The 12,343-nt window shown below is 48.2% G+C and overlaps 1 protein-coding gene across 3 annotated transcripts in view; it reads left to right on the top strand.

Annotated features, from left to right (window-relative positions):
* NECAP2 (NECAP endocytosis associated 2) overlaps positions 1 to 11,454 on the top strand; it is a 19,096-nt gene extending 7,642 nt beyond the window's left edge. Inside the window, exons 3-8 of one of the 3 annotated variants that reach the window (XM_017865304.1) lie at positions 1,125 to 1,229; positions 1,316 to 1,397; positions 2,323 to 2,431; positions 5,016 to 5,190; positions 8,998 to 9,073; positions 10,212 to 11,454. In XM_017865304.1, the coding sequence (XP_017720793.1) occupies positions 1,125 to 1,229; positions 1,316 to 1,397; positions 2,323 to 2,431; positions 5,016 to 5,190; positions 8,998 to 9,073; positions 10,212 to 10,260 (596 nt within the window). In that variant the 3' untranslated portion in view covers positions 10,261 to 11,454. The remainder of the gene's footprint in view (positions 1 to 1,124; positions 1,230 to 1,315; positions 1,398 to 2,322; positions 2,432 to 5,015; positions 5,191 to 8,997; positions 9,074 to 10,211) is intronic. The other 2 variants (XM_017865303.1, XM_017865305.1) reach the window with 2 other exon arrangements.
* The last annotated feature ends 889 nt before the right edge of the window (positions 11,455 to 12,343 follow it).

Here is a 12,343-nt window from a genome sequence, read left to right as displayed (position 1 = left end):
AAAAAAAAAAAAAAAAAAAAAAAAGGTATAAATCAAATTCCTGGGCTCAAGTAATGCGCCCCACCTCAGCCTCCCAAAGTGCTGGAACCGGCCGGGCGCGATGGCTCAAGCCTGTAATCCCAGCACTTTGGGAGGCCGAGACGGGCGGATCACGAGGTCAGGAGATCGAGACCATCCTGGCTAACACGGTGAAACCCCGTCTCTACTAAAATACAAAACTAGCCGGGCGAGGTGGCGGGCGCCTGTAGTCCCAGCTACTCAGGAGGCTGAGGCAGGAGAATGGCGTAAACCCGGGAGGCGGAGCTTGCAGTGAGCTGAGATCTGGCCACTGCACTCCAGTCCCGGCGACAGAGCGAGACTCCGCCTGAAAAAAAAAAAAAAAAAAAAAAAGTGCTGGAACCACACCCAGTCCATGACCCTGTTTCTAAAAAACAAAACAAAAAATACTAAAAGCAACAACAGACATCAGCACATACGAAAAACTGATGCCAGTCATAAATGCTCGTGGAAATTTTATGTTGCGCTGCACCTGTCGAGTGCTGTAGTTGACAAGGTGATGTGTTTCACAGGGGCTCCTTTTAAAGCTAGTCATGCTTGTCCTGTCTCAGATTGAATTAAATCAGCCTGTTTCAGATTCCCTATGGGTGTGAAAACTTCCTCCCTTATTTCCTTGGGGCTCATTGGCCCCTCTTATAGTCCTGCCTCAGGTACTAGGCCTCTTCAGCAGGTGTGATTACCTAGGTCAGGGCTCACCTGTTCTAGGACACTCAGTGTTCAGGTAACATAAGTGGGTAAAGCAGATGGAATGGATGGGCTAGCAGCTCCAGCTGCTCAGGTTGGCTTGGAGGCTCAGCATTAATAGAGCTTAAGTTTAAGAGAGGCCAGGCAGAATACTAAACTTGGCTAGATTTGACCTGTAAGCTATCTCTGACTTAAGCCTTTCCTTGGTTATATTTTCTGTGTCTTCCCTTTAGCAAGAATGGATTTGAATTCCAGAGTAAGATTTGCCGATGTGTCTCAGCTGGCTAGAGATACCTTACAGGAAAAAGGCCCGGTAGTCTGGTAGAAACACCTGGCTGGAAGGGGGCTCAGGGCTCAGTGCTCAACCTAACCTGTGCTTTCAGGGGAGCTGTTTGCTCAGGCCCCGGTGGATCAGTTTCCTGGCACAGCTGTGGAGAGTGTGACGGACTCCAGCAGGTACTTCGTGATCCGCATCGAAGATGGAAATGGTAGGCATGGGTCCCGGTGCTTCCTCGTCTTGGGAAAGGTTTCCTCAGCCTGTGGAAGGTGGGACTGATCACGTGTTGTCCCCCAGGGCGACGGGCGTTTATTGGAATTGGCTTCGGGGACCGAGGTGATGCCTTTGACTTCAATGTTGCATTGCAGGACCATTTCAAGTGAGTGGTTCTGGGAGACACATGCTCTTGCCCCTCCCTTCTTTCCCTGGACAGAAGGATCTCCCAGGTTAGGATACCCAAGTGATTGTGTATGATTTGTCTGGCAACAGAGACTCAGGAGAACCCAGGGCAAGCCACCTCTCTGCTCTGCCAATGTTCATCTCTGCTGTAAAGCCTTGTCCTTTACCTGAGGCTCATCTCTACCATCCCAGTCTTTGGGCCTGTCACCTGTCTTCCCTTACCAGGCTCCTGAGCAGTCAGAGTCCTCATCAGCCTCCTGTGGCCTTTCTGGGCCTGCTCCTCCATGTCATCAGTGGCGCTTGGATTCCCAGGGCACCCAGCAGATGCTCTGATGTCCTTTTCTGAAGCTAAGAGACAGGGCAGGAAGTCCTCCTCCACCATCTGCAGGGCTTGAACTCAGGCTGCCAGTGAGTGGGCTGTGCCCGGCCACTCATGTGGGCGCCTCTGGCTCTTCCCTGACCTGGTGCTGCTGCGTGGTGTGGTATGGAGGGCGGGGGAGCTTTGTGTTGCCCTCTGCTTCTCGGTATCTGTCTTGTCTCCCTGTCTACCTTCTGAGTGTTTGAGGGTGTGTAGAGACTGCATCTTAGTTCTCGTGCCACATGCTGTAGAGGGAAGGGTAGGCTCTCACACGTGTCCTAGAGACAGTGTTAGGACCCTCTACGTAAGTGATCTCACTGAAGTCGTAGCCATCTTGAAGACCTATAGAATTGTGGGCATATTTTGCTGACGAGGAAACCAGTGTACATGCAGCTACTTAAGTGTCAGAGCAGGATTTGAATTCAGGCCTCACTCCCAAGCCTGTACTCTTTCTACCACCCCGTCTCACTGCGAGGCTCAGCCTGGACTGATGGCAGGGCAGCTGGTCTCTTCCTTCCTCACCTTTTTCGTCATGTTCTCTCCCCAGGTGGGTGAAACAGCAGTGTGAATTTGCAAAACAAGCCCAGAACCCAGACCAAGGCCCTAAATTGGACCTGGGCTTCAAGGAGGGCCAGACCATCAAGCTTAACATCGCAGTGAGTTCCACCCTTGCTTGACTATGGTGGCCATGGTCACGTGATACTTGTGGCCACCCAGAGCCCATTGCTCTTCTTACGGTTCAGCTCCTTCAGTTCAGTAGATGTTTAGTGAGCATTTGTCTTGCGCCAGGTCCTGCACCAGGGGTGAACGAGAGACCTCTATTCTTGTGGAACTCAGAGTTGAACTGAGACAGGCAGGTAAAAATGTAATTACAACATGGCAGCAAAGGTTCCATAACTAAGGGATGCCCTGGGTGCCGTGGTCCCCTAGAGGAAACTATGCAGCCCATAGTTTTGGGAACCAAGTAAGGCTTACTGGAAGAAGGGACCTGTAGGCAAGGGAAGAGTGATCAAAGAGGACCAGCAGGTGCAAAGCCTCTGAGCTGAGAAGGAGCATCAGTCATTTGCTGCCAGAAGTGGTGTTTCTGTCCTAGCTATTAGAGTGCATCAGGAGGGACCCATGTGCTCATCCCAGGCTGTGTCTTGAATGAGGAAGATTTGGGAGAGTTCTGGCAGGAAGGCGTTGAGGTGGACACTGGGAGTCCTGGGCAGTTTCTGCTGATGGTGTTGTCCTGGCTCCTGTGTCTTTGTTCTGAGCTGCTCTACCTCTGGCTTCCCCTGGTCAGTTCCTGTTCATAGGAACAGGTTGGGCTGGGCTGGGCTGGGCTGGGTTGGGTTGCCTAAAGTTGACCTTTACCTGGCTGCAAGGGTGGAGAGGGGAGATGAGGTCAGACTCATGATTAGGGGCACCCAAGGACCAAGTGGATTGGTTTTTGTTTTTGCCAGGAGTACTGTGTTGAGATGGATTTGTTTTTTGAAGAAGCTTTGTAACGCTAAAATAATGCTTTTCCTCTTTACTTACCGTCTCTTTCTCCTCTTTTCTGCTTCGTGCTGGTGATTATTTGGGATCCTTGAAGTTGGCTAGCTGGCCCTTAAGAGAGAAATGCAAGTCCAATCCAGTGGACTGGTTGGGATGTGATTCTTTCTCTCGCTTGGAGGAAACTAACATTTAATGAGCACCAGCTGTGGGCCAGGTAGTTTTTTTTTTTTTAGGCGTTTCTCATGTGAATTAAACATCTCCCTTTCCTCCATGAGATGAGGAGGCTTAGGGAGGGTTGGGGACTTGCCCAGGGTCACAGAGCTAGAAATAACTGGCATAGCTGTACTCACACTGAGGTCTTTGAGGTCTTTTGACTTCAGGGCTGGACTTACTATTTTATTAAGCTGCTGCTTTCCTTACAAGTAGGGAACACATTATCTTCATCTGTGTGATTTGTGCTGGTTTCTGGCTCATGCTTGGTGCTCAGTTTTGTTTTTTTTTTTTTTAAAGTATTTTCTTGAAGTATAATATGCATGTAAAAAAGTGTACAAATCATAAGTGCAGAACTTAGTGAAATTTTAAAAACCTAATTTATAGGCCAGGAGTGGTGGCTCCTGCCTGTAATCCCAGCACTTTGGGAGGCCGAGGCATGCGGATCACCTGAGGTCGGGAGTTCAAGACAACCCTTACCAACATGGAGAAACCCCGTCTCTACTAAAAATACAAAATTAGCCGGGCATGGTGGTGCATGCCTGTAACCCCAGCTACTCGGGAGGCTGAGGCAGGAGAATTGCTTGAACCCGGGAGGCGGAGGTTGTGGTGAGCCGAGATCAAGCCATTGTACTCCAGCCTGGGCAACAAAAGCAAAACTCTGGATCAAAAAAACAAAACAAAACAACCCAATTTATAAACTTGCACCTCGCTCAAGATGCAAAAGATAGTCAGCACTCTGGAAACACCTCTCCTGGCCCCTCCCAGTAACTACCCTGAGTAACCCTCTACTGACTTCACATACCGTAGGTTTTGTTTGTTCTTAACTTTCCTAAGTTGAATCATACACCTAATCCTGTTTTAGGATGATTTATTTCTTTTACTCAATGTAGTTTTTGTGAGAGTCATCCATGGTGTTGTGTGTAGTTTGTTCATTCTCACTGTTGTGGCATGTACCATTGTGAGAATTCACCCAATTTATTTATGTTTTACTGATGATGGACATTTGGGTAGTTTCCAGTTTGGGGCGATTACAAATAGCGCTGCTGTAGATGTTTGAGTTCATGTCTTTCGGTGCATATGTGTATGATTTCTGTTGGTTTATATCTAGGAGTGGAATTGCGGAGTCCTAAGTTTAAGTTCTTATGTTGAGCTTTATAGACCCTTTCAAGTAATTTTTCAAAGTAGTTTTACCAGTTTACACTACGATCAGCAGCACATGAATGGTTACTCCATGTCATAGTCAATACTTGATAATTTACATTTTAGCCATTCTGGTGAGTGTGTAATGGTTTATCATTATAGCTTTGATCTGCATTTCCCTGATGAATGAAGTGGGGTGCTGGGTTTTAAAATGGACCTTATTTGTGATAGATTCAGAATGATGATGCACTAAGTGTAGCTCATAACAATGGAGGTGCTAGGTAGGACCATCTTTTGGTTACACAGATGTTAGGGCTCTGGGGTCACCTTGGCCCTCCTCGTGGGGTTTTCTGGTAGCACTGGGACTCCAGCAGAACTGGCTGATTTGCATTCCTCTTCCCTGTTTAGAACATGAAGAAGAAGGAAGGAGCAGCCGGGAATCCCCGAGCCCGGCCTGCCAGCACAGGAGGGCTGAGCCTGCTTCCCCTCCCCAGGGGCAAAACCTCCACCCTGATCCCTCCCCCTGGGGAGCAGTTGGCTGTGGGGGGATCCCTCGCCCAGCCAGCAGTTGCTCCCAGTTCAGGTTAGTGCTCAGTGGGCAACTGCTGGATCGGTACCTGTGGGCTCCTCTTCTCACTGGCAGCCGGGCCCCATGGTTTTCCCCCCGTCACACACATGGATTGGTAATGTAGTACCTGTCTGTGTCAAAGAAGAAAGGCGGGCACCCAAAGCTGATTCTGCACACGCTGGGTAAGGGGCTTCTTCTAGTTGGCCTTTAGGGCGTCTGCCTTCTGAGAGGCCGGGACTGGGATTTGTTTGTTACTGTGAAATCATCAACATGTCAGTTCCTGGTTCCCAGTGTGTGCTCAGTGGGTACTGAGTGAGTGGGTAATGGAGACACCGTCTCTGCTCATGTGTAGTGTGAGATGAGTCACAGCACAGAGACCAAATGTGTAGGCCTAGACCCACCATCAGCTGGTGTGATCTGGGGAGGTTTCATGAAAGAGGTGACATTGATCTGGACCTTGAAGGTCTAGAGTGGGAGTGGTTGGCATTCCAGGCAGAGAGAATATGAATGAGGCCCAGACTTTTAGATACCTGGTGTATTTAGGGAGATGGGTACAGCATAAGGTGTGCCAAGGTGAGTGGTGGGAAATGAGATTTCGTTTGGAGTGAGCACCTTGGGGTGGGAAGCTGAGAGCATTTGCCCCAGCAGCTTGTCCTGAGGAGCCCTTAGGAGACGCTGGGATTCTGGAAGCGAGTGTCTAGTGTCAGCCTCTGACCACACTGGGGTGCCAGCCCTTTGCCTCTACCTCCCCACCCTGCCAAGCCCAGCTTGATGCTCCTGGCCTTCCCCGGCCTGGGCGATTGTTACCAGCCTGCCTTCTGCCCACAGCTCTCCCCAGCTTGCAGGCAGGAAGCCTTCCTAAGTGTCCCCAACATCAGCTGCCCTATCTGGAGGTCAAGCTTCAGGCTTCAGCCCTGTGGGGAATACTCTAACCTGGAGAGTGGCAGAAGGGGCAGTCAGAGAGCCCCTGCCTGGTACCGGGAACTGTTCTTTAAGCGTTATTTCTCAGAGTGGGGTCATAGGACCACTTGCCTTGGCATCGCTGGGGGATAGAGGCAGGAATCTGCATTCTTATGTCTATTTTTCTTTTCTTTTTTCTTTTTTTTTTGAGACGGAGTCTTTTTGCTCTTGTTGCCTAGGCTGGAGTGCAATGGCATGATCTCGGCTCACCGCAACCTCTGCCTCCTGGGTTCAAGTGATTCTCCTGCCTCAGCCTCTCGAGTAGTTGGGATTACAGGCATGTGCCTCCACACCCAGCTAATTTTGTATTTTTAGTAGAGACGGGGTTTCTCCATGTTGGTCAGACTGGTCTTGAACTGCCGACCTCAGGTGATCCGCCCGCCTTGGCCTCCCAAAGTGCCAGGATTACAGGCGTGAGCCACTTTGTCTAGGCCTTATGTCTATTCATGTTTGTGTGTTGACTAAAGTCTGAGAGCTACTACCTTAGGCCTTCCCTTGGTTGCTGGTTATTTATTTATTTATTTATTTATTTATTTATTTATTTATTTGAGATGGAGTCTTGCTCTGTCACCCAGGCTGGAGAGTAGTGGCATGTTCTCGGCTCACCACAACCTCCGACTCCTGGGGTCAAGCGATTCTCCTGCTTCAGCCTCCCGAGTAGCTGAGATTACAGGCATGCACCACCACGCCCACCTAAGTTTTGTATTTTTAGTAGAGGCAGGGTTTCACCATGTTGGCCAGGATGGTCTCGATCTCCTGACCTCGTGATCTGCCTGCCTCAGCCTCCCAAAGTGCTGGGATTACAGGCGTGAGCCACCACACCTGGCCTTGCTGATTCATTTTTAACAGCATTTTAATTTTAATATGGTGTGCTTGCTGTGTGCTGGGTAGAGTTCTAGGCACTTGCAGGCATAGCATCAAGTTTTAGTTCTCAAGGGCTTGTGTTCTGGTGTCTGAGACAGGCAGTTAGCATGTCTACAAACAAAATGGTGTCAGATAATAAATCATAAATAGCAACATTTATGAAGCACTTACTATATGAACAATATGGTTGGGTTCAAATTTCAGCTTACCAGCTTTGTGATCTTTATTAATTAATTTATTTTTATTTTTTATTTTTGAGATGGAGTTTTGCTCTTGTTGCATAGGCTGGAGTGTGACGGCATGATCTCAGCTCACCACAACCTCTGCCTCCCAGGTTCAAGTGATTCTCCTGCTTCAGCCTCCTGAGTAGCTGGGATTACAGGCATGTACCACCACGGCTGGCTAATTTTGTGTTTTTAGTAGAGACAGGGTTTCTCCATGTTGGTCAGGCTGGTCTTGAACTCCCGACCTCAGGTGATCCTCCCGCCTTGGCCTCCCAAAGTGCTGCGATTACAGGCATGAGCCACCGTGCCTGGCCTACTTATTTATTTTTAAGATGGAGTCTTACTCTGTTGCCCGGTCTGGAGAGCAGTGGCATGATCTCAGCTCACGGCAACCTCCGCCTCCTGGGTTCAAGCAATTCTCCTGCCTCAGCCTCCCAAGTAGCTGGCATTACAGCTGTGCACCACCATGCCTGGCTAATTTTTGTATTTTTAGTAGAGACAGGGGTTTCACCATGTTGGCCAGGCTGGTCTCAAACTCCTGACCTCAGGTGATCCACCTGCTTTGGCCACCCAAAATGCTGGGATTACAGACTGAGCCACTGTGCCCAGCCCAGTTTTGTGATCTTTAGAAAATCACTTCTCCATGCCTCATTTTTCTCATCTGTAGGATAGGGGGAGTAATGATACTTAAAATATAGGTTTCTTGTGAGGATCAAATAAACTGATCTATGTATAGCACTCAGAACAATTTTTGGAACATTCTAAGTGCTTACTGAATGTTAGCTCTCATTTTATTAATATCGTTATTGCCACTATGCTGGACCTATTCTAAGCATTCCATGGGTATTTAATCCTCACACCAGTCCTATGGAGTAGTTCTGTAATTTTCACCATTTTAGAGGTAGGAGAATGGAAGCTGAAATGACCTGCACAGTCACATGGCTCGTCCCAATCTCTTTCCCTAGAGGCTGGGGTGAGGTTCACAGAAGATAATGTGCATTGAGCACTTGGTGAACTGTAAAACTCTAAACCATTGAGGGCCCTAGTTTTATCTGTTCTCCTGGCCCAGAGCAGATTAGAAATAGCAAATTAATGTGAAGGCGGAGTGTGGCAAACACAGGCCCTTCAGAAGGGACAGATGGCAGCACTAGGGGAGGTGCCAGAAAAGCACAAAAGCAGGCATTGTAGCCCCATGGTGTCACCCACCTTGGTGGAGAGATAGGAATGAGCTTCTGTGTGAGCTCCTGGGAACGCTCTTCCTGACTCCTAACCAGTTTGGGGCCTGGGACTTGGCACGTGGCTGGCACATAGTGTTCTCAGCTAGTTGATCCAGACATGGTAGCGCAGGCTTGATATGAAGATGATCTTGCAGTTTTGGTGGATATTCTCTGTTGAAGAAGCTGAGATAGGATATAGTAAATTTTAAATAGATTTCAACATGAACGGTTGATAACAAAGTCGGCTTCAGGGATGCATAATAGATGACGTGAGACTAACCCCAACTCCGCAGGCACCCCTCCTTCCACCTTGTATGTGGCTTTCTGCTTTTTCTCCAGAGCCCTCAAGGGCTGGTGGGAAGATGCTGGAAGTGTGGCAACCCAGTGGTGTTTTGTTGCCCAAAAACTTGTCTTGGTGTGGCTTTCCCAGCTACCTGGTGTCATGAGACTGTTCACTGAGTCTTATGATTTGGTCATGGAAACAACCAGAAGGAGAGGTCTCTGACTCCTCTGTCCCCTCTTCTCTTCCTATGGGTCGGACTCGGGAACATCAATAGGAGGTGCTCCTGTACCCTGGCCACAGCCCAAGCCTGCCACCGCTGACATCTGGGGAGACTTTACCAAATCTACAGGGTGAGGAGGGCCATGTTCTGTGGGGGACTGGGGCCAGGGCTGTTGCTCTACAAACCTTGTATTGTTCTACATGCCTGCCTTCTGGTGTTAGGATTAGGAGTAATAGTTTTAATTTGGATGTTTTCTTCTCTTTTTTTTTTTCCTTTTCTTTCGGGGGAGGGAGTTTCGCTCTTGTTGCCCAGGCTGGAGTGCAATGACGTGATCTTGACTCACTGCAAACTCTGCCTCCCAGGTTCAAGCAGTCCGCCTACTTCAGCCTCCCAGAGTGCTGGGATTACAGGCGTGAACTACCATGCCCGGCCCAAAATACAGTAATTATTGATTGCTGAAAATGTCAAATCCTAGAAAACGCAGCATTCTTACACGTAATGTTACCATCGTTCTTAAACAGTTTTTAGCCTAAGATTCATTTGAGGAGTCTGATTTTTCCCACAATAGACAGTTCTGGGATGATTCAGATGATTCTGGAATAACTCCAAGAACAGTTTTTGTATTTTATATTTTATTTTCACATTGAAAATCAGTCAGATTTGCTTCAGCCTCAAAGAGCGTGTTTATGTATAATTAAATGAGGGCTGGCAGTGAGGTGCGCTCTTTTTTTCTAGATGGGAAAGGGGTTAAGCCTCTTCGGCCAGGCGTGTTGGCTCACACCTGTAATCCCAGCACTTTGGGAGGCTGAAGTAGGCAGATCACTTGAGGCCAGGAGTTCGAGACCAGCCTGGGCAACATGGCAAAACCCTGTCTCTACTAAAAGAAATACAAAAATTAACCGGTCATGTAGTTCCAGCTACTAAGGAGGCTGAGGTAGGAGGATCGCTTGAGCTCAAGAGGTTGAGGCTGCAGTTAGCCTTGAGTGTGCCACTGCATTGCAGCCTGGGTGACAGTGAGACCCTGTCTCAAAAAAACCAAACCAAAACAAAACCACACACAAAAATGATAAATACAGTTACATTAACTATTTAAAAAAAAAATTGAGGGCCAGATTTGGTCTCTGTGCCAAAGTTTGCTGACTGCTGCTCTAGAACATTTAGGAACTGGCTTCTTAGAGCTTTTTCTGTCCAGAGAGAAACCACCTTTTATCTGCTTTGGATTTTCAAAGATCTGAACTCCCCCACCCTTCCCTGTCTTCTCTTTACAGATCAACTTCCAGCCAGACCCAGCCCGGCACGGGCTGGGTCCAGTTCTGACCTGAGCACAATTTTTCCTCATGTGACTTCTGGGAAGGAGCTCCCTCGTCTGGGCCAAAGGAAGGAGGATGAAGCACTCCTCAGCTGGCCTGTGTTTGGAGCATGAATCTCTCCTCTCCTTGTCTGGCTCTGTTGACAAACTGGGCATGTTGGGCAGTAAATTGGCACCATGTCACACTGTTTCCTGGGATTCAAGTATGCAACCAGAACACAGGAGAAGAAAAGCTCCAGGATCCTTGTCCCCATCTGTCCTCTTGACATGAGAGAGACTCTGAGACTTCTTCCATTGCAATGACCCCTATTAAACACAAGCCCCCAAAGCAAAAGAATAGGTTGAGTTTGCTGCCTGGATTCAGACCAGCCCTTCCCAGGGCCTACAGGTGTCATGTGATCACTGTTCAGCAGGGGGCTTTCTGTACCCACACTGGCTGTAGCCACTTCAGTCCATCTGCCCTCCAGAGGAGGGGTTTCTTCCTGATGTTTAGCAAAAGGTTTAGAGGCTGCAGCTTGAGCTCACAATCAGAAGGGAAACTGGAAGGATTAGCAGCTTTTGAAAATGTTTAAATATTTTGCTTTGCTAATGTGCTGATCTGTACTAACTCATCTTTGCAAAAGGAACTGCTCCTTCAGCGTGCCGCAGCAGGGGTCTCTGAAGGGATTCCTCACTGTGCGCAGCTGCCCTGAGCTTCAGGTAGCAGTGTTCATCTCTGGCCAATTGTCTGGTTCCCATGTATTCTCAGCCAGGTAGGCAACACAGAGCCAGGGCGGGTGCTGGAAGCCAGACGGAACAGTATTGGGGCAGGAAGGTGGAAGCTGTTGTCATGGAGCTGTGGGAGTCAGCACTCTGTCTGCTGGTGGCGCTCTCGGCTCGCAGGTTCACAGTGCCACTCCTGGCAGACTTGGGTTTTCTCTTTGGTGGTTTATAAAGTGCCTTATCTGCAAACAATTTCTTTTCTCCTTCAGGAACTGTGAATGACTAGCAGAAGGAGCTCAGTAAACTAGAAGTCCAGGGTTGCTTGGTTTACTGGTTTATAAGAAATCTGAAAGCACCTCTGAAATTCCTTTTATTAACTCACCTGTCAGTTGAAAGATTTCTTTTTTGAAGGGTCAAGACCATGAACTGAAAAAAGTGTTGGCCTTTTTGCGGGACCAGATTTTTAAGATAAAATAAATGTTTTTACTTCTGTCATTGTATGTGAAAGATTAATGTGTTTCTGGACGCGTGGCTGCTATACTCTTCAGGGTGCCACAGCTAGACTCATGGCCACTCTCTCACCACTGACCAAGTGTCCAGATTGAAAGTTCAGGGCTGGGGTATGAGGCTGGCCCAAGTGAGGAAATGCAACCCTGTTGTCTAAGGCAATTGGTACCTTCTCTCCTGTGTTCTTTAGGATAGTACGGTCTTTTCATCATCCTTTGGGTGATGTGAAAGTACTTGCTTGAATCACTTTGTGTGGGGCTTATTTCTCCTGTGCAGTCTCATGATACAGGCTGTGCTAGAGAGCCTCGCTCCTTGCTTTCTGTCTTCCACCAAACCTACCCACAAAAGCATCTCCCTAAGGAGTAAGGGGGTGCAGATACCCAGAGGTCAAAAGTCAAATTAAGAGGCCGGGCGCACTGGCTCACGCCTGTAATCCCAGCACTTTGAGAGGCCAAGATGGGAGAATCATTTGAGGCTGGGAGTTTGGGACCAGCCTGGGCAACATAGTAAGACCCATTTCTTTCCTTTCTTTTCTTTTCTTTCTTTTTTTTTTTTTGAGACACAGTCTTACTCTGTTGCCCTGACTGGAGTGCAGTGGAGCAATCTTGATCACTGCAACCACTGCCTCTCAGGTTCAAGTGATTCTCCTGCCTTGGCCTTTCCAGTATCTGGGATTACAGGCACCTGCTACCATACCTGGCTAATTTTTGTATTTTTTCAGTAGAGATGGGGTTTTACCATGCTGGCCACGGTAAAAAAAAACTCATGACCTCAAGTTATCTGCCCACCTTGGCCTCCCAAAGTGCTGGGATTATAGGCGTGAGCCATAGCACCCAGCTGTTAGACCCCATTTCTTAAAAAAAAAAAAAAAAAAAAAAAAAA

The sequence above is a fragment of the Rhinopithecus bieti genome, unplaced genomic scaffold (genome assembly GCF_001698545.2).
Source record: "Rhinopithecus bieti isolate Rb0 unplaced genomic scaffold, ASM169854v2 scaffold_81031, whole genome shotgun sequence".
In the NCBI taxonomy this organism is placed as follows: domain Eukaryota; kingdom Metazoa; phylum Chordata; class Mammalia; order Primates; family Cercopithecidae; genus Rhinopithecus; species Rhinopithecus bieti.
This window is presented reverse-complemented; position numbering and strand designations above follow the sequence as displayed.